The 25,443-nt window shown below is 59.7% G+C and overlaps 1 protein-coding gene across 1 annotated transcript in view; it reads right to left on the bottom strand.

Moving 5' to 3' along the window:
• The window catches only part of KEAP1 (kelch like ECH associated protein 1), a 60,426-nt gene that overhangs the window by 29,060 nt on the left and 5,923 nt on the right, over nucleotides 1-25,443 (bottom strand). Inside the window, exon 2 of the mRNA XM_075577444.1 lies at nucleotides 24,549-25,234. Within this exon, the coding sequence (XP_075433559.1) occupies nucleotides 24,549-25,234 (686 nt within the window). The remainder of the gene's footprint in view (nucleotides 1-24,548; nucleotides 25,235-25,443) is intronic.

Here is a 25,443-nt window from a genome sequence, read left to right on the forward strand (position 1 = left end):
GGGAGGCTGGCACTGCCGCTGCCCGCGCTGTACCTGTGCTGCGTATACATGGCATGGTGTAGTAGTGTGTGAGGGGGAGGCTGGCACTGCCGCTGCCCGCGCTGTACCTGTGCTGTGTATACATGGCATGGTGTAGTAGTGTGTGTGAGGAGGAGGATGGCACTGCCGCTGCCCGCGCTGTACCTGCGCTGTGTATACATGGCATGGTGTAGTAGTGTGTGTGAGGGGGAGGCTGGCACTGCCGCTGCCCGCGCTGTACCTGTGCTGTGTATACATGGCATGGTGTAGTAGTGTGTGTGAGGAGGAGGATGGCACTGCCGCTGCCCGCGCTGTACCTGCGCTGTGTATACATGGCATGGTGTAGTAGTGTGTGTGAGGGGGAGGCTGGCACTGCCGCTGCCCGCGCTGTACCTGTGCTGTGTATACATGGCATGGTGTAGAAGTGTGTGTGTGTGAGGGGGAGGCTGGCACCGCCGCTGCCCGCGCTGTACCTGTGCTGTTTATATATGGCATGGTGTAGTAGTGTGTGTGAGGGGAGGCTGGCACTGCCGCTGCCCGTGCTGTACCTGTGCTGTGTATACATGGCATGGTGTAGTAGTGTGTGTGAGGGGGAGGCTGGCACTGCCGCTGCCCGCGCTGTACCTGTGCTGTGTATACATGGCATGGTGTAGTAGTGTGTGTGAGAGGGGGAGGCTGGCACTGTTGCTGCCCGCGCTGTACCTGTGCTGTGTATACATGGCATGGTGTAGAAGTGTGTGTGTGTGAGGGGGAGGCTGGCACCGCCGCTGCCCGCGCTGTACCTGTGCTGTCTATACATGGAATGGTGTAGTAGTGTGTGTGAGGGGGAGGCTGGCATTGCCGCTGCCCGCGCTGTACCTGTGCTGTGTATACATGTCATGGTGTAGTAGTGTGTGTGGGAGGCTGGCACTGCCGCTGCCCGCGCTGTACCTGTGCTGTCTATACATGGCATGGTGTAGTAGTGTGTGTGGGAGGCTGGCACTGCCGCTGCCCGCGCTGTACCTGTGCTGTCTATACATGGCATGGTGTAGTAGTGTGTGTGAGGGGGAGGCTGGCACTGCCGCTGCCCGCGCTGTACCTGTGCTGTGTATACATGGCATGGTGTAGTAGTGTGTGTGAGGGGGAGGCTGGCACCGCCGCTGCCCGCGCTGTACCTGTGCTGTGTATACATGGCATGGTGTAGTAGTGTGTGTGAGGGGGAGGCTGGCACTGCCGCTGCCCGCGCTGTACCTGTGCTGTGTATACATGGCATGGCGTAGTAGTGTGTGTGAGGGGGAGGCTGGCACTGCGGCTGCCCGCGCTGTACCTGTGCTGTGTATACATGGCATGGTGTAGTAGTGTGTGTGAGGGGGAGGCTGGCACTGCCGCTGCCCGCGCTGTACCTGTGCTGTGTATACATGGCATGGTGTAGTAGTGTGTGAGGGGGAGGCTGGCACTGCCGCTGCCCGCGCTGTACCTGCGCTGTGTATACATGGCATGGTGTAGTAGTGTGTGTGAGGGGGAGGCTGGCACTGCCGCTGCCCGCGCTGTACCTGTGCTGTGTATACATGGCATGGTGTAGTAGTGTGTGTGAGAGGGGGAGGCTGGCACTGCCGCTGCCCGCGCTGTACCTGTGCTGTGTATACATGGCATGGTGTAGAAGTGTGTGTGTGAGGGGGAGGCTGGCACTGCCGCTGCCCGCGCTGTACCTGTGCTGTGTATACATGGCATGGTGTAGTAGTGTGTGTGAGGAGGAGGCTGGCACTGCCGCTGCCCGCGCTGTACCTGTGCTGTGTATACATGGCATGGTGTAGAAGTGTGTGTGTGAGGGGGAGGCTGGCACTGCCGCTGCCCGCGCTGTACCTGTGCTGTGTATACATGGCATGGTGTAGTAGTGTGTGTGAGGAGGAGGCTGGCACTGCCGCTGCCCGCGCTGTACCTGTGCTGTGTATACATGGCATGGTGTAGTAGTGTGTGAGAGAGGGGGAGGCTGGCACTGCCGCTGCCCGCGCTGTACCTGTGCTGTGTATACATGGCATGGTGTAGTAGTGTGTGAGGGGGAGGCTGGCACTGCCGCTGCCCGCGCTGTACCTGTGCTGTGTATACATGGCATGGTGTAGTAGTGTGTGTGAGGGGGAGGTTGGCACTGCCGCTGCCCGCGCTGTACCTGTGCTGTGTATACATGGCATGGTGTAGTAGTGTGTGTGAGAGGGGGAGGCTGGCACTGCCGCTGCCCGCGCTGTACCTGTGCTGTGTATACATGGCATGGTGTAGTAGTGTGTGTGAGGAGGAGGATGGCACTGCCGCTGCCCGCGCTGTACCTGTGCTGTGAATACATAGCATGGTGTAGTAGTGTGTGTGAGGGGGAGGCTGGCACTGCCGCTGCCCACGCTGTACCCGTGCTGTGTATACATGGCATGGTGTAGTAGTGTGTGTGAGGGAGAGGCTGGCACTGCCGCTGCCCGCGCTGTACCCGTGCTGTGTATACATGGCATGGTGTAGTAGTGTGTGTGAGGGAGAGGCTGGCACTGCCGCTGCCCGCGCTGTACCTGTGCTGCGTATACATGGCATGGTGTAGTAGTGTGTGTGTGAGGGGGAGGCTGGCACTGCTGCTGCCCGCGCTGTACCTGTGCTGTGTATACATGGCATGGTGTAGAAGTGTGTGTGAGGGGGAGGCTGGCACTGCCGCTGCCCGCGCTGTACCTGTGCTGTGTATACATGGCATGGTGTAGTAGTGTGTGTGAGGGGGAGGCTGGCACTGCCGCTGCCCGCACTGTACCTGTGCTGTGTATACATGGCATGGTGTAGTAGTGTGTGTGTGGGGGGGAGGCTGGCACTGCCGCTGCCCGCGCTGTACCTGTGCTGCGTATACATGGCATGGTGTAGTAGTGTGTGTGTGAGGCTGGCACTGGCGCTGCCCGCGCTGTACCTGTGCTGTGTATACGTGGCATGGTGTAGTAGTGTGTGTGTGAGGGGGAGGCTGGCACTGCCGCTGCCCGCGCTGTACCTGTGCTGCGTATACATGGCATGGTGTAGTAGTGTGTGTGGGAGGCTGGCACTGCCGCTGCCCGCGCTGTACCTGTGCTGCGTATACATGGCATGGTGTAGTAGTGTGTGAGGGGGAGGCTGGCACTGCCGCTGCCCGCGCTGTACCTGTGCTGTGTATACATGGCATGGTGTAGTAGTGTGTGAGGGAGGCTGGCACTGCCGCTGCCCGCGCTGTACCTGTGCTGCGTATACATGGCATGGTGTAGTAGTGTGTGTGTGTGGGGGAGGCTGGCACTGGCGCTGCCCGCGCTGTACCTGTGCTGTGTATACATGGCATGGTGTAGTAGTGTGTGTGAGGGGGAGGCTGGCACTGCCGCTGCCCGCGCTGTACCTGTGCTGTGTATACATGGCATGGTGTAGTAGTGTGTGTGAGGGGGAGGCTGGCACTGCCGCTGCCCGCGCTGTACCTGTGCTGTGTATACATGGCATGGTGTAGTAGTGTGAGGGGGGAGGCTGGCACTGCCGCTGCCCGCGCTGTACCTGTGCTGTGAATACATGGCATGGTGTAGTAGTGTGTGTGAGGGGAGGCTGGCACTGCCGCTGTACCTGTGCTGTGTATACATGGCATGGTGTAGTAGTGTGTGTGAGAGGAGGAGGCTGGCACTGCCGCTGCCCGCGCTGTACCTGTGCTGTGTATACGTGGCATGGTGTAGTAGTGTGTGTGAGGGGGAGGCTGGCACTGCCGCTGCCCGCGCTGTACCTGTGCTGTGTATACATGGCATGGTGTAGTAGTGTGTGTGTGAGGGGGAGGCTGGCACTGCCGCTGCCCGCGCTGTACCTGTGCTGTGTATACATGGCATGGTGTAGTAGTGTGTGAGGGGGAGGCTGGCACTGCCGCTGCCCGCGCTGTACCTGTGCTGTGTATACATGGCATGGTGTAGTAGTGTGTGAGGGGGAGGCTGGCACTGTTGCTGCCCGCGCTGTACCTGTGCTGTGTATACATGGCATGGTGTAGTAGTGTGTGTGAGAGGGGGAGGCTAGCACTGCCGCTGCCCGCGCTGTACCTGTGCTGTGTATACATGGCATGGTGTAGCAGTGTGTGTGAGGAGGAGGATGGCACTGCCGCTGCCCGCGCTGTACCTGTGCTGTGTATTCATGGCATGGTGTAGTAGTGTGTGTGAGGGGGAGCCTGGCACTGCCGCTGACCACGCTGTACCCGTGCTGTGTATACATGGCATGGTGTAGTAGTGTGTGTGAGGGAGAGGCTGGCACTGCCGCTGCCCACGCTGTACCCGTGCTGTGTATACATGGCATGGTGTAGTAGTGTGTGTGTGAGGGGGAGGCTGGCACTGCCGCTGCCCGCGCTGTACCCGTGCTGTGTATACATGGTGTAGGAGTGTGTGTGAGGGGGAGACTGGCACTGCCGCTGCCCGCGCTGTACCTGTGCTGTGTATACATGGCATGGTGTAGTAGTGTGTGTGAGGGAGAGGCTGGCACTGCCGCTGCCCGCGCTGTACCTGTGCTGTGTATACATGGCATGGTGTAGTAGTGTGTGTGAGGGGGAGGCTGGCACTGCCGCTGCCCGCACTGTACCTGTGCTGTGTATACATGGCATGGTGTAGTAGTGTGTGTGAGGGGGAGGCTGGCACTGCCGCTGCCCGCGCTGTACCTGTGCTGTGTATACATGGCATGGTGTAGTAGTGTGTGTGTGAGGGGGAGGCTGGCACTGCCGCTGCCCGCGCTGTACCTGTGCTGTGTATACATGGCATGGTGTTGTAGTGTGTGAGGGGGAGGCTGGCACTGCCGCTGCCCGCGCTGTACCTGTGCTGTGTATACATGGCATGGTGTAGTAGTGTGTGTGAGGGGAGGCTGGCACTGCCACTGCCCGCACTGTACCTGTGCTGTGTATACATGGCATGGTGTAGTAGTGTGTGTGGGGGAGGCTGGCACTGCCGCTGCCCGCACTGTACCTGTGCTGTGTATACATGGCATGGTGTAGTAGTGTGTGTGAGGGGGAGGCTGGCACTGCCGCTGCCCGCGCTGTACCTGTGCTGTGTATACGTGGCATGGTGTAGTAGTGTGTGTGAGGGAGAGGCTGGCACTGCCGCTGCCCGCGCTGTACCTGTGCTGCGTATACATGGCATGGTGTAGTAGTGTGTGTGTGAGGCTGGCACTGGCGCTGCCCGCGCTGTACCTGTGCTGTGTATACATGGCATGGTGTAGTAGTGTGTGTGAGGGGGAGGCTGGCACTGCCGCTGCCCGCGCTGTACCTGTGCTGTGTATACATGGCATGGTGTAGTAGTGTGAGGGGGGAGGCTGGCACTGCCGCTGCCCGCGCTGTACCTGTGCTGTGAATACATGGCATGGTGTAGTAGTGTGTGTGAGGGGAGGCTGGCACTGCCGCTGTACCTGTGCTGTGTATACATGGCATGGTGTAGTAGTGTGTGTGAGAGGAGGAGGCTGGCACTGCCGCTGCCCGCGCTGTACCTGTGCTGTGTATACATGGCATAGTGTAGTGGTGTGTGTGAGGGGGAGGCTGGCACTGCCGCTGCCCGCGCTGTACCTGTGCTGTGTGAGGGGGAGGCTGGCACTGCCACTGCCCGCGCTGTACCTGTGCTGTGTATACATGGCATGGTGTAGTAGTGTGTGTGTGAGGGGGAGGCTGGCACTGCCGCTGCCCGCGCTGTACCTGTGCTGTGTATACATGGCATGGTGTAGTAGTGTGTGCGGGGGGGAGGCTGGCACTGCCGCTGCCCGCGCTGTGTATACATGGCATGGAGTAGTAGTGTGTGAGGGGGAGGCTGGCACTGCCGCTGCCCGCGCTGTACCTGTGCTGTGTATACATGGCATGGTGTAGTAGTGTGTGTGAGGGGGAGGCTGGCACTGCCGCTGCCCGCGCTGTACCTGTGCTGTGTATACATGGCATGGTGTAGTAGTGTGTGTGAGGGGGAGGCTGGCACTGCCGCTGCCCGCGCTGTACCTGTGCTGTGTATACATGGCATGGTGTAGTAGTGTGTGTGAGGGAGAGGCTGGCACTGCCGCTGCCCGCACTGTACCTGTGCTGTGTATACATGGCATGGTGTAGTAGTGTGTGTGAGGGGGGGGAGGCTGGCACTGCCGCTGCCCGCGCTGTACCTGTGCTGTGTATACATGGCATGGTGTAGTAGTGTGTGAGGGGGAGGCTGGCACTGCCGCTGCCCGCGCTGTACCTGTGCTGTGTATACATGGCATGGTGTAGTAGTGTGTGAGGGGGAGGCTGGCACTGCCGCTGCCCGCGCTGTACCTGTGCTGTGTATACATGGCATGGTGTAGTAGTGTGTGTGAGGGGGAGGCTGGCACTGCCGCTGCCCGCGCTGTACCTGTGCTGTGTATACATGGCATGGTGTAGTAGTGTGTGAGGGGGAGGCTGGCACTGCCGCTGCCCGCGCTATACCTGTGCTGTGTATACATGGCATGATGTAGTAGTGTGTGTGAGGGGGAGGCTGGCACTGCCGCTGCCAGCGCTGTACCTGTGCTGTGTATACATGGCATGGTGTAGTAGTGTATGTGAGGGGGAGGCTGGCACTGCCGCTGCCCGCGCTGTACCTGTGCTGTGTATACATGGCATGGTGGGGTAGTGTGTGAGGAGGAGGCTGGCACTGCCGCTGCCCGCACTGTACCTGTGCTGTGTATACATGGCATGGTGTAGTAGTGTGTGTGAGGGGGGGGAGGCTGGCACTGCCGCTGCCCGCGCTGTACCTGTGCTGTGTATACATGGCATGGTGTAGTAGTGTGTGAGGGGGAGGCTGGCACTGCCGCTGCCCGCGCTGTACCTGTGCTGTGTATACATGGCATGGTGTAGTAGTGTGTGTGAGGGGGAGGCTGGCACTGCCGCTGCCTGCGCTGTACCTGTGCTGTGTATACATGGCATGGTGTAGTAGTGTGTGAGGAGGAGTCTGGCACTGCCGCTGCCCGCGCTATACCTGTGCTGTGTATACATGGCATGGTGTAGTAGTGTGTGTGTGAGGGGAGGCTGGCACTGCCGCTGCCCGCGCTGTACCTGTGCTGTGTATACATGGCATGGTGGGGTAGTGTGTGAGGAGGAGGCTGGCACTGCCGCTGCCCGCGCTATACCTGTGCTGTGTATACATGGCATGGTGTAGTAGTGTGTGAGGGGGAGGCTGGCACTGCCGCTGCCAGCGCTGTACCTGTGCTGTGTATACATGGCATGGTGGGGTAGTGTGTGAGGAGGAGGCTGGCACTGCCGCTGCCCGCGCTATACCTGTGCTGTGTATACATGGCATGGTGTAGTAGTGTGTGAGAGGGGGAGGCTGGCACTGCCGCTGCCCGCGCTGTACCTGTGCTGTGTATACATGGCATGGTGTAGTAGTGTGTGAGGGGGAGGCTGGCACTGCCGCTGCCCGCGCTGTACCTGTGCTGTGTATACATGGCATGGTGTAGTAGTGTGTGAGGGGGAGGCTGGCACTGCCGCTGCCAGCGCTGTACCTGTGCTGTGTATACATGGCATGGTGTAGTAGTGTGTGTGTGAGGGGGAGACTGGCACTGCCGCTGCCCGCGCTGTACCTGTGCTGTGTATACATGGCATGGTGTAGTAGTGTGTGAGGGGGAGGCTGGCACTGCCGCTGCCCGCGCTATACCTGTGCTGTGTATACATGGCATGGTGTAGTAGTGTGTGAGAGGGGGAGGCTGGCACTGCCGCTGCCCGCGCTGTACCTGTGCTGTGTATACATGGCATGGTGTAGTAGTGTGTGAGGGGGAGGCTGGCACTGCCGCTGCCCGCGCTGTACCTGTGCTGTGTATACATGGCATGGTGTAGTAGTGTGTGTGAGGGGGAGGCTGGCACTGCCGCTGCCCGCGCTGTACCTATGCTGTGTATATTTGGCATGGTGTAGTAGTGTGTGAGGGGGAGGCTGGCACTGCCGCTGCCCGCGCTGTACCTGTGCTGTGTATACATGGCATGGTGTAGTAGTGTGTGTGAGGCTGGCACTGCCGCTGCCCGCGCTGTACCTGTGTTGTGTATACATGGCATGGTGTAGTAGTGTGTGTGAGGCTGGCAGTGCCGCTTCCCGCGCTGTTCCTGTGCTGTGTATACATGGCATGGTGTAGTAGTGTGTGTGAGGGGGAGGCTGGCACTGCCGCTGCCCGCACTGTACCTGTGCTGTGTATACATGGCATGGTGTAGTAGTGTGTGTGAGGGGGAGGCTGGCACTGCCGCTGCCCGCGCTGTACCTGTGCTGTGTATACATGGCATGGTGTAGTAGTGTGTGTGAGGGGGAGGCTGGCACTGCCCCTGCCCGCGCAGTACCTGTGCTGTGTATACATGGCATGGTGTAGTAGTGTGTGTGAGGGGGGGGCTGGCACTGCCCCTGCCCGCGCTGTACCTGTGCTGTGTATACATGGCATGGTGTAGTAGTGTGTGTGATGGGGAGGCTGGCACTGCCGCTGCCCGCGCTGTACCTGTGCTGTGTATACATAGCATGGTGTAGTAGTGTGTGTGAGGGGGAGGCTGGCACTGCCGCAGCCCGCGCTGTACCTGTGCTGTGTATACATGGCATGGTGTAGTAGTGTGTGTGAGGGGGAGCCTGGCACTGCCGCTGCCCACGCTGTACCCGTGCTGTGTATACATGGCATGGTGTAGTAGTGTGTGTGTGAGGGGGAGGCTGGCACTGCCGCTGCCCGCGCTGTACCCGTGCTGTGTATACATGGCATGGTGTAGTAGTGTGTGTGAGGGAGAGGCAGGCACTGCCGCTGCCCGCGCTGTACCGGTGCTGCGTATACATGGCATGGTGTAGTAGTGTGTGTGAGGGGGAGGCTGGCACTGCCGCTGCCCGCACTGTACCTGTGCTGTGTATACATGGCATGGTGTAGTAGTGTGTGAGGGGAGGCTGGCACTGCCGCTGTACCTGTGCTGTGTATACATGGCATGGTGTAGTAGTGTGTGTGAGAGGAGGAGGCTGGCACTGCCGCTGCCCGCGCTGTACCTGTGCTGTGTATACATGGCATGGTGTAGTAGTGTGTGTGAGGGGGAGGCTGGCACTGCCGCTGCCCGCGCTGTACCTGTGCTGTGTATACATGGCATGGTGTGGTAGTGTGTGTGAGGGGGAGGCTGGCACTGCCGCTGCCCGCGCTGTACCTGTGCTGTGTGAGGAGGAGGCTGGCACTGCCGCTGCCCGCGCTGTACCTGTGCTGTGTATACATGGCATGGTGTAGTAGTGTGTGTGAGGGGGAGGCTGGCACTGCCGCTGCCCGCGCTGTACCTGTGCTGTGTATACATGGCATGGTGTAGTAGTGTGTGCGGGGGGGAGGCTGGCACTGCCGCTGCCCGCGCTGTGCATACATGGCATGGAGTAGTAGTGTGTGTGAGGGGGAGGCTGGCACTGCCGCTGCCCGCGCTGTACCTGTGCTGTGTATACATGGCATGGTGTAGTAGTGTGTGTGAGGGGGAGGCTGGCACTGCCGCTGCCCGCGCTGTACCTGTGCTGTGTATACATGGCATGGTGTAGTAGTGTGTGAGGGGGAGGCTGGCACTGCCGCTACCCACGCTGTACCTGTGCTGTGTATACATGGCATGGTGTAGTAGTGTGTGAGGGGGAGGCTGGCACTGCCGCTGCCCGCGCTGTACCTGTGCTGTGTATACATGGCATGGTGTAGTAGTGTGTGTGTGGGAGAGGCTGGCACAGCCGCTGCCCGCGCTGTACCTATGCTGTGTATATTTGGCATGGTGTAGTAGTGTGTGTGAGGGAGAGGCTGGCACTGCTGCTGCCCGCGCTGTACCTGTGCTGTGTATACATGGCATGGTGTAGTAGTTTGTGTGAGGCTGGCACTGCCGCTTCCCGCGCTGTACCTGTGCTGTGTATACATAGCATGGTGTAGTAGTGTGTGTGAGGGGGAGGCTGGCACTGCCGCTGCCCGCACTGTACCTGTGCTGTGTATACATGTCATGGTGTAGTAGTGTGTGAGGGGGAGGCTGGCACTGCCGCTGCCCGCGCTGTACCTGTGCTGTGTATACATGGCATGGTGTAGTAGTGTGTGAGGGGGAGGCTGGCACTGCCGCTGCCCGCGCTGTACCTGTGCTGTGTATACATGGCATGGTGTAGTAGTGTGTGAGAGGGGGAGGCTGGCACTGCCGCTGCCCGCGCTGTACCTGTGCTGCGTATACATGGCATGGTGTAGTAGTGTGTGAGGGGGAGGCTGGCACTGCCGCTGCCCGCGCTGTACCTGTGCTGTGTATACATGGCATGGTGTAGTAGTGTGTGTGAGGAGGAGGATGGCACTGCCGCTGCCCGCGCTGTACCTGCGCTGTGTATACATGGCATGGTGTAGTAGTGTGTGTGAGGGGGAGGCTGGCACTGCCGCTGCCCGCGCTGTACCTGTGCTGTGTATACATGGCATGGTGTAGTAGTGTGTGTGAGGAGGAGGATGGCACTGCCGCTGCCCGCGCTGTACCTGCGCTGTGTATACATGGCATGGTGTAGTAGTGTGTGTGAGGGGGAGGCTGGCACTGCCGCTGCCCGCGCTGTACCTGTGCTGTGTATACATGGCATGGTGTAGTAGTGTGTGTGAGAGGGGGAGGCTGGCACTGTTGCTGCCCGCGCTGTACCTGTCCTGTGTATACATGGCATGGTGTAGAAGTGTGTGTGTGTGAGGGGGAGGCTGGCACCGCCGCTGCCCGCGCTGTACCTGTGCTGTGTATATATGGCATGGTGTAGTAGTGTGTGTGAGGGGAGGCTGGCACTGCCGCTGCCCGTGCTGTACCTGTGCTGTGTATACATGGCATGGTGTAGTAGTGTGTGTGAGGGGGAGGCTGGCACTGCCGCTGCCCGCGCTGTACCTGTGCTGTGTATACATGGCATGGTGTAGTAGTGTGTGTGAGAGGGGGAGGCTGGCACTGTTGCTGCCCGCGCTGTACCTGTGCTGTGTATACATGGCATGGTGTAGAAGTGTGTGTGTGTGAGGGGGAGGCTGGCACCGCCGCTGCCCGCGCTGTACCTGTGCTGTCTATACATGGAATGGTGTAGTAGTGTGTGTGAGGGGGAGGCTGGCACTGCCGCTGCCCGCGCTGTACCTGTGCTGTCTATACATGGCATGGTGTAGTAGTGTGTGTGAGGGGGAGGCTGGCACTGCCGCTGCCCGCGCTGTACCTGTGCTGTGTATACATGGCATGGTGTAGTAGTGTGTGTGAGGGGGAGGCTGGCACCGCCGCTGCCCGCGCTGTACCTGTGCTGTGTATACATGGCATGGTGTAGTAGTGTGTGTGAGGGGGAGGCTGGCACTGCCGCTGCCCGCGCTGTACCTGTGCTGTGTATACATGGCATGGCGTAGTAGTGTGTGTGAGGGGGAGGCTGGCACTGCGGCTGCCCGCGCTGTACCTGTGCTGTGTATACATGGCATGGTGTAGTAGTGTGTGTGAGGGGGAGGCTGGCACTGCCGCTGCCCGCGCTGTACCTGTGCTGTGTATACATGGCATGGTGTAGTAGTGTGTGAGGGGGAGGCTGGCACTGCCGCTGCCCGCGCTGTACCTGCGCTGTGTATACATGGCATGGTGTAGTAGTGTGTGTGTGAGGGGGAGGCTGGCACTGCCGCTGCCCGCGCTGTACCTGTGCTGTGTATACATGGCATGGTGTAGTAGTGTGTGTGAGAGGGGGAGGCTGGCACTGCCGCTGCCCGCGCTGTACCTGTGCTGTGTATACATGGCATGGTGTAGAAGTGTGTGTGTGAGGGGGAGGCTGGCACTGCCACTGCCCGCGCTGTACCTGTGCTGTGTATACATGGCATGGTGTAGTAGTGTGTGTGAGGAGGAGGCTGGCACTGCCGCTGCCCGCGCTGTACCTGTGCTGTGTATACATGGCATGGTGTAGAAGTGTGTGTGTGAGGGGGAGGCTGGCACTGCCGCTGCCCGCGCTGTACCTGTGCTGTGTATACATGGCATGGTGTAGTAGTGTGTGTGAGGAGGAGGCTGGCACTGCCGCTGCCCGCGCTGTACCTGTGCTGTGTATACATGGCATGGTGTAGTAGTGTGTGAGAGAGGGGGAGGCTGGCACTGCCGCTGCCCGCGCTGTACCTGTGCTGTGTATACATGGCATGGTGTAGTAGTGTGTGTGAGGGGGAGGCTGGCACTGCCGCTGCCCGCGCTGTACCTGTGCTGTGTATACATGGCATGGTGTAGTATTGTGTGAGGGGGAGGCTGGCACTGCCGCTGCCCGCGCTGTACCTGTGCTGTGTATACATGGCATGGTGTAGTAGTGTGTGTGAGGGGGAGGTTGGCACTGCCGCTGCCCGCGCTGTACCTGTGCTGTGTATACATGGCATGGTGTAGTAGTGTGTGTGAGAGGGGGAGGCTGGCACTGCCGCTGCCCGCGCTGTACCTGTGCTGTGTATACATGGCATGGTGTAGTAGTGTGTGTGAGGAGGAGGATGGCACTGCCGCTGCCCGCGCTGTACCTGTGCTGTGTATACATAGCATGGTGTAGTAGTGTGTGTGAGGGGGAGGCTGGCACTGCCGCTGCCCACGCTGTACCCGTGCTGTGTATACATGGCATGGTGTAGTAGTGTGTGTGAGGGAGAGGCTGGCACTGCCGCTGCCCGCGCTGTACCCGTGCTGTGTATACATGGCATGGTGTAGTAGTGTGTGTGAGGGAGAGGCTGGCACTGCCGCTGCCCGCGCTGTACCTGTGCTGCGTATACATGGCATGGTGTAGTAGTGTGTGTGTGAGGGGGAGGCTGGCACTGCCGCTGCCCGCACTGTACCTGTGCTGTGTATACATGGCATGGTGTAGTAGTGTGTGTGGGGGAGGCTGGCACTGCCGCTGCCCGCGCTGTACCTGTGCTGTGTATACATGGCATGGTGTAGTAGTGTGTGTGTGAGGCTGGCACTGGCGCTGCCCGCGCTGTACCTGTGCTGTGTATACGTGGCATGGTGTAGTAGTGTGTGTGAGGGAGAGGCTGGCACTGCCGCTGCCCGCGCTGTACCTGTGCTGCGTATACATGGCATGGTGTAGTAGTGTGTGTGTGAGGGGGAGGCTGCCGCTGCCCGCGCTGTACCTGTGCTGTGTATACATGGCATGGTGTAGTAGTGTGTGTGATGGGGAGGCTGGCACTGCCGCTGCCCGCACTGTACCTGTGCTGTGTATACATGGCATGGTGTAGTAGTGTGTGAGGGGGAGGCTGGCACTGCCGCTGCCCGCGCTGTACCTGTGCTGTGTATACATGGCATGGTGTAGTAGTGTGTGTGTGGGGGAGGCTGGCACTGCCGCTGCCCGCGCTGTACCTGTGCTGTGTATACATGGCATGGTGTAGTAGTGTGTGTGAGGGAGGCTGGCACTGCCGCTGCCCGCGCTGTACCTGTGCTGCGTATACATGGCATGGTGTAGTAGTGTGTGTGTGTGGGGGAGGCTGGCACTGGCGCTGCCCGCGCTGTACCTGTGCTGTGTATACATGGCATGGTGTAGTAGTGTGTGTGAGGGGGAGGCTGGCACTGCCACTGCCCGCGCTGTACCTGTGCTGTGTATACATGGCATGGTGTAGTAGTGTGTGTGAGGGAGGCTGGCACTGCCGCTGCCCGCGCTGTACCTGTGCTGCGTATACATGGCATGGTGTAGTAGTGTGTGTGTGTGGGGGAGGCTGGCACTGGCGCTGCCCGCGCTGTACCTGTGCTGTGTATACATGGCATGGTGTAGTAGTGTGTGTGAGGGGGAGGCTGGCACTGCCGCTGCCCGCGCTGTACCTGTGCTGTGTATACATGGCATGGTGTAGTAGTGTGTGTGAGGGGGAGGCTGGCACTGCCGCTGCCCGCGCTGTACCTGTGCTGTGTATACATGGCATGGTGTAGTAGTGTGAGGGGGGAGGCTGGCACTGCCGCTGCCCGCGCTGTACCTGTGCTGTGAATCCATGGCATGGTGTAGTAGTGTGTGTGAGGGGAGGCTGGCACTGCCGCTGTACCTGTGCTGTGTATACATGGCATGGTGTAGTATTGTGTGTGAGAGGAGGAGGCTGGCACTGCCGCTGCCCGCGCTGTACCTGTGCTGTGTATACGTGGCATGGTGTAGTAGTGTGTGTGAGGGGGAGGCTGGCACTGCCGCTGCCCGCGCTGTACCTGTGCTGTGTATACATGGCATGGTGTAGTAGTGTGTGAGGGGGAGGCTGGCACTGCCGCTGCCCGCGCTGTACCTGTGCTGTGTATACATGGCATGGTGTAGTAGTGTGTGAGGGGGAGGCTGGCACTGTTGCTGCCCGCGCTGTACCTGTGCTGTGTATACATGGCATGGTGTAGTAGTGTGTGTGAGAGGGGGAGGCTAGCACTGCCGCTGCCCGCGCTGTACCTGTGCAGTGTATACATGGCATGGTGTACCAGTGTGTGTGAGGAGGAGGATGGCACTGCCGCTGCCCGCGCTGTACCTGTGCTGTGTATTCATGGCATGGTGTAGTAGTGTGTGTGAGGGGGAGCCTGGCACTGCCGCTGACCACGCTGTACCCGTGCTGTGTATACATGGCATGGTGTAGTAGTGTGTGTGAGGGAGAGGCTGGCACTGCCGCTGCCCACGCTGTACCCGTGCTGTGTATACATGGCATGGTGTAGTAGTGTGTGTGTGAGGGGGAGGCTGGCACTGCCGCTGCCCGCGCTGTACCCGTGCTGTGTATACATGGTGTAGGAGTGTGTGTGAGGGGGAGACTGGCACTGCCGCTGCCCGCGCTGTACCTGTGCTGTGTATACATGGCATGGTGTAGTAGTGTGTGTGAGGGAGAGGCTGGCACTGCCGCTGCCCGCGCTGTACCTGTGCTGCGTATACATGGCATGGTGTAGTAGTGTGTGTGAGGGGGAGGCTGGCACTGCCGCTGCCCGCACTGTACCTGTGCTGTGTATACATGGCATGGTGTAGTAGTGTGTGTGAGGGGGAGGCTGGCACTGCCGCTGCCCGCGCTGTACCTGTGCTGTGTATACATGGCATGGTGTAGTAGTGTGTGTGTGAGGGGGAGGCTGGCACTGCCGCTGCCCGCGCTGTACCTGTGCTGTGTATACATGGCATGGTGTTGTAGTGTGTGAGGGGGAGGCTGGCACTGCCGCTGCCCGCGCTGTACCTGTGCTGTGTATACATGGCATGGTGTAGTAGTGTGTGTGAGGGGAGGCTGGCACTGCCACTGCCCGCACTGTACCTGTGCTGTGTATACATGGCATGGTGTAGTAGTGTGGGTGGGGGAGGCTGGCACTGCCGCTGCCCGCACTGTACCTGTGCTGTGTATACATGGCATGGTGTAGTAGTGTGTGTGAGGGGGAGGCTGGCACTGCCGCTGCCCGCGCTGTACCTGTGCTGTGTATACGTGGCATGGTGTAGTAGTGTGTGTGAGGGAGAGGCTGGCACTGCCGATGCCCGCGCTGTACCTGTGCTGCGTATACATGGCATGGTGTAGTAGTGTGTGTGTGAGGCTGGCACTGGCGCTGCCCGCGCTGTACCTGTGCTGTGTATACATGGCATGGTGTAGTAGTGTGTGTGAGGGGGAGGCTGGCACTGCCGCTGCCCGCGCTGTACCTGTGCTGTGTATACATGGCATGGTGTAGTAGTGTGAGGGGGGAGGCTGGCACTGCCGCTGCCCGCACTGTACCTGTGCTGTGAATACATGGCATGGTGTAGTAGTGTGTGTGAGGGGAGGCTGGCACTGCCGCTGTACCTGTGCTGTGTATACATGGCATGGTGTAGTAGTGTGTGTGAGAGGAGGAGGCTGGCACTGCCGCTGCCCGCGCTGTACCTGTGCTGTGTATACATGGCATAGTGTAGTGGTGTGTGTGAGGGGGAGGCTGGCACTGCCGCTGCCCGCGCTGTACCTGTGCTGTGTGAGGGGGAGGCTGGCACTGCCACTGCCCGCGCTGTACCTGTGCTGTGTATACATGTCATGGTGTAGTAGTGTGTGTGTGAGGGGGAGGCTGGCACTGCCGCTGCCCGCGCTGTACCTGTGCTGTGTATACATGGCATGGTGTAGTAGTGTGTGCGGGGGGGAGGCTGGCACTGCCGCTGCCCGCGCTGTGTATACATGGCATGGAGTAGTAGTGTGTGTGAGGGGGAGGCTGGCACTGCCGCTGCCCGCGCTGTACCTGTGCTGTGTATACATGGCATGGTGTAGTAGTGTGTGTGAGGGGGAGGCTGGCACTGCCGCTGCCCGCGCTGTACCTGTGCTGTGTATACATGGCATGGTGGGGTAGTGTGTGAGGAGGAGGCTGGCACTGCCGCTGCCCGCGCTGTACCTGTGCTGTGTATACATGGCATGGTGTAGTAGTGTGTGAGGGGGAGGCTGGCACTGCCGCTGCCCGCGCTGTACCTGTGCTGTGTATACATGGCATGGTGTAGTAGTGTGTGTGAGGGGGAGGCTGGCACTGCCGCTGCCCGCACTGTACCTGTGCTGTGTATACATGGCATGGTGTAGTAGTGTGTGAGGGGGAGGCTGGCACTGCCGCTGCCCGCGCTGTACCTGTGCTGTGTATACATGGCATGGTGTAGTAGTGTGTGTGAGGGGGAGGCTGGCACTGCCCCTGCCCGCGCAGTACCTGTGCTGTGTATACATGGCATGGTGTAGTAGTGTGTGTGAGGGGGGGGCTGGCACTGCCCCTGCCCGCGCTGTACCTGTGCTGTGTATACATGGCATGGTGTAGTAGTGTGTGTGATGGGGAGGCTGGCACTGCCGCTGCCCGCGCTGTACCTGTGCTGTGTATACATAGCATGGTGTAGTAGTGTGTGTGAGGGGGAGGCTGGCACTGCCGCAGCCCGCGCTGTACCTGTGCTGTGTATACATGGCATGGTGTAGTAGTGTGTGTGAGGGGGAGCCTGGCACTGCCGCTGCCCACGCTGTACCCGTGCTGTGTATACATGGCATGGTGTAGTAGTGTGTGTGTGAGGGGGAGGCTGGCACTGCCGCTGCCCGCGCTGTACCCGTGCTGTGTATACATGGCATGGTGTAGTAGTGTGTGTGAGGGAGAGGCTGGCACTGCCGCTGCCCGCGCTGTACCGGTGCTGCGTATACATGGCATGGTGTAGTAGTGTGTGTGAGGGGGAGGCTGGCACTGCCGCTGCCCGCACTGTACCTGTGCTGTGTATACATGGCATGGTGTAGTAGTGTGTGAGGGGAGGCTGGCACTGCCGCTGCCCGCGCTGTACCTGTGCTGTGTATACATGGCATGGTGTAGTAGTGTGTGTGAGAGGAGGAGGCTGGCACTGCCGCTGCCCGCGCTGTACCTGTGCTGTGTATACATGGCATGGTGTAGTAGTGTGTGTGAGGGGGAGGCTGGCACTGCCGCTGCCCGCGCTGTACCTGTGCTGTGTATACATGGCATGGTGTGGTAGTGTGTGTGAGGGGGAGGCTGGCACTGCCGCTGCCCGCGCTGTACCTGTGCTGTGTGAGGAGGAGGCTGGCACTGCCGCTGCCCGCGCTGTACCTGTGCTGTGTATACATGGCATGGTGTAGTAGTGTGTGTGAGGGGGAGGCTGGCACTGCCGCTGCCCGCGCTGTACCTGTGCTGTGTATACATGGCATGGTGTAGTAGTGTGTGCGGGGGGGAGGCTGGCACTGCCGCTGCCCGCGCTGTGCATACATGGCATGGAGTAGTAGTGTGTGTGAGGGGGAGGCTGGCACTGCCGCTGCCCGCGCTGTACCTGTGCTGTGTATACATGGCATGGTGTAGTAGTGTGTGTGAGGGGGAGGCTGGCACTGCCGCTGCCCGCGCTGTACCTGTGCTGTGTATACATGGCATGGTGTAGTAGTGTGTGAGGGGGAGGCTGGCACTGCCGCTACCCACGCTGTACCTGTGCTGTGTATACATGGCATGGTGTAGTAGTGTGTGAGGGGGAGGCTGGCACTGCCGCTGCCCGCGCTGTACCTGTGCTGTGTATACATGGCATGGTGTAGTAGTGTGTGTGTGGGAGAGGCTGGCACAGCCGCTGCCCGCGCTGTACCTATGCTGTGTATATTTGGCATGGTGTAGTAGTGTGTGTGAGGGAGAGGCTGGCACTGCTGCTGCCCGCGCTGTACCTGTGCTGTGTATACATGGCATGGTGTAGTAGTTTGTGTGAGGCTGGCACTGCCGCTTCCCGCGCTGTACCTGTGCTGTGTATACATAGCATGGTGTAGTAGTGTGTGTGAGGGGGAGGCTGGCACTGCCGCTGCCCGCACTGTACCTGTGCTGTGTATACATGTCATGGTGTAGTAGTGTGTGAGGGGGAGGCTGGCACTGCCGCTGCCCGCGCTGTACCTGTGCTGTGTATACATGGCATGGTGTAGTAGTGTGTGAGGGGGAGGCTGGCACTGCCGCTGCCCGCGCTGTACCTGTGCTGTGTATACATGGCATGGTGTAGTAGTGTGTGAGGGGGAGGCTGGCAATGCCGCTGCCCGCGCTGTACCTGTGCTGTGTGAGGAGGAGGCTGGCACTGCCGCTGCCCGCGCTGTACCTGTGCTGTGTATACATGGCATGGTGTAGTAGTGTGTGTGAGGGGGAGGCTGGCACTGCCGCTGCCCGCGCTGTACCTGTGCTGTGTATACATGGCATGGTGTAGTAGTGTGTGCGGGGGGGCGGCTGGCACTGCCGCTGCCCGCGCTGTGCATACATGGCATGGAGTAGTAGTGTGTGTGAGGGGGAGGCTGGCACTGCCGCTGCCCGCGCTGTACCTGTGCTGTGTATACATGGCATGGTGTAGTAGTGTGTGTGAGGGGGAGGCTGGCACTGCCGCTGCCCGCGCTGTACCTGTGCTGTGTATACATGGCATGGTGTAGTAGTGTGTGAGGGGGAGGCTGGCACTGCCGCTGCCCACGCTGTACCTGTGCTGTGTATACATGGCATGGTGTAGTAGTGTGTGAGGGGGAGGCTGGCACTGCCGCTGCCCGCGCTGTACCTGTGCTGTGTATACATGGCATGGTGTAGTAGTGTGTGTGTGGGAGAGGCTGGCACAGCCGCTGCCCGCGCTGTACCTATGCTGTGTATATTTGGCATGGTGTAGTAGTGTGTGTGAGGGGGAGGCTGGCACTGTCGCTTCCCGCGCTGTACCTGTGCTGTGTATACATGGCATGGTGTAGTAGTGTGTGTGAGGGGGAGCCTGGCACTGCCGCTGCCCACGCTGTACCCGTGCTGTGTATACATGGCATGGTGTAGTAGTGTGTGTGTGAGGAGAAGGCTGGCACTGCCGCTGCCCGCGCTGTACCCGTGCTGTGTATACATGGCATGGTGTAGTAGTGTGTGTGAGGGAGAGGCTGGCACTGCCGCTGCCCGCGCTGTACCGGTGCTGCGTATACATGGCATGGTGTAGTAGTGTGTGTGAGGGGGAGGCTGGCACTGCCGCTGCCCGCACTGTACCTGTGCTGTGTATACATGGCATGGTGTAGTAGTGTGTGAGGGGAGGCTGGCACTGCCGCTGTACCTGTGCTGTGTATACATGGCATGGTGTAGTAGTGTGTGTGAGAGGAGGAGGCTGGCACTGCCGCTGCCCGCGCTGTACCTGTGCTGTGTATACATGGCATGGTGTAGTAGTGTGTGTGAGGGGGAGGCTGGCACTGCCGCTGCCTGCGCTGTACCTGTGCTGTGTATACATGGCATGGTGTGGTAGTGTGTGTGAGGGGGAGGCCGGCACTGCCGCTGCCCGCGCTGTACCTGTGCTGTGTGAGGAGGAGGCTGGCACTGCCGCTGCCCGCGCTGTACCTGTGCTGTGTATACATGGCATGGTGTAGTAGTGTGTGTGAGGGGGAGGCTGGCACTGCCGCTGCCCGCGCTGTACCTGTGCTGTGTATACATGGCATGGTGTAGTAGTGTGTGCGGGGGGGAGGCTGGCACTGCCGCTGCCCGCGCTGTGCATACATGGCATGGAGTAGTAGTGTGTGTGAGGGGGAGGCTGGCACTGCCGCTGCCCGCGCTGTACCTGTGCTGTGTATACATGGCATGGTGTAGTAGTGTGTGTGAGGGGGAGGCTGGCACTGCCGCTGCCCGCGCTGTACCTGTGCTGTGTATACATGGCATGGTGTAGTAGTGTGTGAGGGGGAGGCTGGCACTGCCGCTACCCACGCTGTACCTGTGCTGTGTATACATGGCATGGTGTAGTAGTGTGTGAGGGGGAGGCTGGCACTGCCGCTGCCCGCGCTGTACCTGTGCTGTGTATACATGGCATGGTGTAGTAGTGTGTGTGTGGGAGAGGCTGGCACAGCCGCTGCCCGCGCTGTACCTATGCTGTGTATATTTGGCATGGTGTAGTAGTGTGTGTGAGGGAGAGGCTGGCACTGCTGCTGCCCGCGCTGTACCTGTGCTGTGTATACATGGCATGGTGTAGTAGTTTGTGTGAGGCTGGCACTGCCGCTTCCCGCGCTGTACCTGTGCTGTGTATACATAGCATGGTGTAGTAGTGTGTGTGAGGGGGAGGCTGGCACTGCCGCTGCCCGCACTGTACCTGTGCTGTGTATACATGTCATGGTGTAGTAGTGTGTGAGGGGGAGGCTGGCACTGCCGCTGCCCGCGCTGTACCTGTGCTGTGTATACATGGCATGGTGTAGTAGTGTGTGAGGGGGAGGCTGGCACTGCCGCTGCCCGCGCTGTACCTGTGCTGTGTATACATGGCATGGTGTAGTAGTGTGTGAGGGGGAGGCTGGCAATGCCGCTGCCCGCGCTGTACCTGTGCTGTGTGAGGAGGAGGCTGGCACTGCCGCTGCCCGCGCTGTACCTGTGCTGTGTATACATGGCATGGTGTAGTAGTGTGTGTGAGGGGGAGGCTGGCACTGCCGCTGCCCGCGCTGTACCTGTGCTGTGTATACATGGCATGGTGTAGTAGTGTGTGCGGGGGGGCGGCTGGCACTGCCGCTGCCCGCGCTGTGCATACATGGCATGGAGTAGTAGTGTGTGTGAGGGGGAGGCTGGCACTGCCGCTGCCCGCGCTGTACCTGTGCTGTGTATACATGGCATGGTGTAGTAGTGTGTGTGAGGGGGAGGCTGGCACTGCCGCTGCCCGCGCTGTACCTGTGCTGTGTATACATGGCATGGTGTAGTAGTGTGTGAGGGGGAGGCTGGCACTGCCGCTGCCCACGCTGTACCTGTGCTGTGTATACATGGCATGGTGTAGTAGTGTGTGAGGGGGAGGCTGGCACTGCCGCTGCCCGCGCTGTACCTGTGCTGTGTATACATGGCATGGTGTAGTAGTGTGTGTGTGGGAGAGGCTGGCACAGCCGCTGCCCGCGCTGTACCTATGCTGTGTATATTTGGCATGGTGTAGTAGTGTGTGTGAGGGGGAGGCTGGCACTGTCGCTTCCCGCGCTGTACCTGTGCTGTGTATACATGGCATGGTGTAGTAGTTTGTGTGAGGCTGGCACTGCCGCTTCCCGCGCTGTACCTGTGCTGTGTATACATAGCATGGTGTAGTAGTGTGTGTGAGGGGGAGGCTGGCACTGCCGCTGCCCGCACTGTACCTGTGCTGTGTATACATGTCATGGTGTAGTAGTGTGTGAGGGGGAGGCTGGCACTGCCGCTGCCCGCGCTGTACCTGTGCTGTGTATACATGGCATGGTGTAGTAGTGTGTGAGGGGGAGGCTGGCACTGCCGCTGCCCGCGCTGGACCTGTGCTGTGTATACATGGCATGGTGTAGTAGTGTGTGAGGGGGAGGCTGGCAATGCCGCTGCCCGCGCTGTACCTGTGCTGTGTATACATGGCATGGTGTAGGAGTGTGTGTGTATGAGGGGGAGGCTGGCACTGCCACTGCCCGTGCTGTACCTGTGCTGTGTATACATGGCATGGTGTAGTAGTGTGTGTGAGGGGGAGGCTGGCACTGCCGCTGCCCGCACTGTACCTGTGCTGTGTATACATGTCATGGTGTAGTAGTGTGTGAGGGGGAGGCTGGCACTGCCGCTGCCCGCGCTGTACCTGTGATGTGTATACATGGCATGGTGTAGTAGTGTGTGTGAGTCTGGCATTGCCGCTGCCCGCGCTGTACCTGTGCTGTGGCATGGTGTAGTAGTGTGTGTGAGGCTGGCACTGCCGCTGCCCGCGCTGTACCTGTGCTGTGTATACATGGCATGGTGTAGTAGTGTGTGTGAGGGGGAGGCTGGCACTGCCGCTGCCCGCGCTGTACCTGCGCTGTGTATACATGGCATGGTGTAGTAGTGTGTGTGAGGGGGAGGCTGGCACTGCCGCTTCCCACGCTGTACCTGTGCTGTGTATACATGGCATGGTGTAGTAGTGTATGTGAGGGGGAGGCTGGCACTGCCGCTTCCCACGCTGTACCTGTGCTGTGTATACATGGCATGGTGTAGAAGTGTGTGAGAGGGGGAGGCTGGCACTGCCGCTGCCCGCGCTGTACCTGTGCTGTGTATACATGGCATGGTGTAGTAGTGTGTGTGGGGGAGGCTCCGCACTGCCGCTGCCCGCGCTGTACCTGTGCTGTGTATACATGGCATGGTGTAGTAGTGTGTGTGAGGGGGAGGCTGGCACTGCCGCTGCCTGCGCTGTACCTGTGCTGTGTATACATGGCATGGTGTAGTAGTGTGTGTGAGGGGGAGGCTGGCACTGCCACTGCCCGCGCTGTACCTGTGCTGTGTATACATGGCATGGTGTAGTAGTGTGTGTGTGAGGGGGAGGCTGGCACTGCCGCTGCCCGTGCTGTACCTGTGCTGTGTATACATGGCATGGTGTAGTAGTGTGTGTGAGGCTGGCACTGCCGCTTCCCGCGCTGTACCTGTGTCGCTGCCCGCTCTGTACCTGGGTATACATGTCATGGCGTAGCAGAGTGTGTTTGTGTGTGTGTGAGAGGCTGGCACAGTATATCAACGCTTTTGACAAGTGTGCAGAGGAAGAGCGAGGCTGGCGCTGCCACCTGGCACTGTGTATGCTCTGGGCTGGCATAGCCTAGGATGTTGAAATAAGAAGTCACATTGCGTGGGTGTCAGGCTGGCGCAAACCCACAGTCTGCATTAACAAAAGGATGCGTCAACAACAAGGTGCATTGTGTGTCTGGGGACAGGCTGGCACTGCCCCCCCGCCCCCGCTGTGTAAACAGGACAGGCATTGTGTGGTTACCAGGGGAGAGGCTGGCACTGCCATAGATATAAAGGCCTGTGCCAGAGGGAAGGCTGGCATTGCCCATGCTTTGTATATACAAGACCTGTGTGTATGCGAGGGGGAAGCTGGCACTGCCCACGGCTCTGTATGAAGAAGACCTGGCACAGTGTGCGTAGAGAAGGCGAAAGGTTGGCACTGCCCATGCCACGTACACGTCAGTGCCACCACATTTTTGCTGGCTAGAGACCACTCACAACTGTCTACCAGGAGTGTTTAAGGGTTCAAGAAGAGAAACCCCAATGTGCCCTTATAGTTATCCTTTATTAATGGACGCGTATATTAACGGTTCATATACTAAGAATCACACAAAATTCATTTAAATGAGAGGCGGGCAACAAAAACACCGCACAGAACATCCAAAGACCACACAATCTACAACACACGCTCCGTATAATCGGAGTGCAGATTAATTAGCAGCATCCCGTCATAAAAAGGGTTTGCAAACCCCGTAAGGGAACCCAATGGGTCCCTTACACAAATCAATCGTAATACAATGGGGTCACATATTTCTCCGCACCCATAGGGATAATAACAGCACTTGCTCCCAAACACAATCACAAAGTGGGCGGTGGATACGCCGGGTATTGTGCAGAAACCCCCCACGATGTGAGACTCAAACCAGCTTTCCTGCGACGATAAATGCTTCTTCTTCTGGTAAATATCAGTCCCGCAACGTCCCACCTTCCACCGCAATTTGTGCCCCCGTGATGTTGGGGTGTAACCGGCGCTCGCCCCACGCGCGTTTCGCACAATCGGCGTGCTTCTTCCGCTGCGTGCGAAACGCGCGAGGAGCTTGTGACACCCAAACGTCACCGGGCCACGAATTGCGGTGGAAGGTGGGACGTTGCGGGACTGATATTTACCAGAAGAAGAACCATTTATCGTCGCAGGAAAGCTGGTTTGAGTCTCACATCGTTGGGGTTTCGGTATCTGCGCCCCACTTTGTGATTGTGTTTGGCAGTAAGTGCTGTTATTATCCCTATGGGTGCGGAGAAGTGTGTGACATGGTCTCATTGCATTACGATTGATTTGTGTAAGGGACCCATTGGGTTCCCTTATGGGGTTTGCAAACCCTTTTTATGACAGGATGCTGCTAATTAATCTGCACTTTTATTATAGGTAACGAGTGTTGTAGATTTTGTGGTCTTTGGATGTAAAGGATAATTATAATAATTGCATATCAGGGTTTCTTATTTGTCTTTTGTTGTTCTTTATGTATAGATATATATGAACATAAAATGATTGATAATGTATAGGTATCTGGGAAGGAGGCGGGCAGTGCCCCTGGGAACGAGGCTGGCAGTGCCCCTGGGAACGAGGCGGGCAGTGCCCCTGGGAACGAGGCGGGCAGTGCCAAACCCATGTATAAAGACCCGGCACTGTGTGCCGGAGCGAGGCTGGCACTGCCCACCCGGTGCAGATAACCTGTAACCCTGCGCGCATGCGGGGAGACGGGGGGGGGGGGGGGGGGGGGACGGTTAGGAAACGGCCGGCACCCACCTCTCCACGCTGCTGTGGTGGACACACCCGTGCGAGCCGCCCACCGCGTAGATCTGCCCGTCTATGACGCCCGTGCCCACCCTGTTCCTGGGCACGCTCATGGGCGCGCAGGGCGACCACTGGTTATTCATGGGGTTGTAGCAGTCCAGGGCGCCCGAGTCCTTGTTGCAGTCGGGCGCGTTGTTCCGGCCCCCCGCCGCATAGAAGAGACCCCCCACCACGCTGCCGGCCAGCCCGCTCCGGGGCACCTCCAGAGGCGCCAAGCTCAGCCACTCGCCCTCCACCGGGTTGTAGGCCTCCAGGAAGCTGAGGGACTGCTGGTAGTAGCCGCCGGCGGCGTAGATGAACTGGGGCACGTTGGGGACCCTGCCCTGGGAGGGCCCGGCGGGCTTGTGGAGCGTCAGGTCCTGGAAGATCTGGGACAGGTAGTCCTGGCAGCGGGTGTCCAGCCGCAGGATCTCGCACCGCTGCAGCTGGAGCTGCAGGAAGTTGGGGGTGAGGAACTGGCAGCGGACGGCCCGCAGGAGGGCCTGGACGTAGGGGCGCCGGCCCTCGCAGTCGTACTTCACCCAGTTGATGCAGGCGTGGAAGACCTCGGACTCGCAGCGGACGTTCAGCTCGTCCCGGCTGATGAGGTTCACCAGCTGGCAGCGGGTGAGGTTGAAGAACTCTTCCTGCTTGGAGACCTGAGAGGGACGGGGTGGAGAGGAGGGGGTGGGGGGTGGGGGAAGAGACAGGGGGTGGGGGGGAGGGGAAGAGGGGGGCAGAGAGGGAACGGGAGAGGAGGGAGGTGGGGGGAAGAGAGAGGGAGTGGGGGAAGAGAGGGAGGGGGGGAGGGGGGGGAAGAGAGAGGGAGGGGGGGGGGAGAGAGAGGGAGGGGGGGAGAGAGAGGGAG

Source organism: Ascaphus truei, chromosome 20 (assembly GCF_040206685.1).
Source record: "Ascaphus truei isolate aAscTru1 chromosome 20, aAscTru1.hap1, whole genome shotgun sequence".
NCBI lineage: Eukaryota > Metazoa > Chordata > Amphibia > Anura > Ascaphidae > Ascaphus > Ascaphus truei.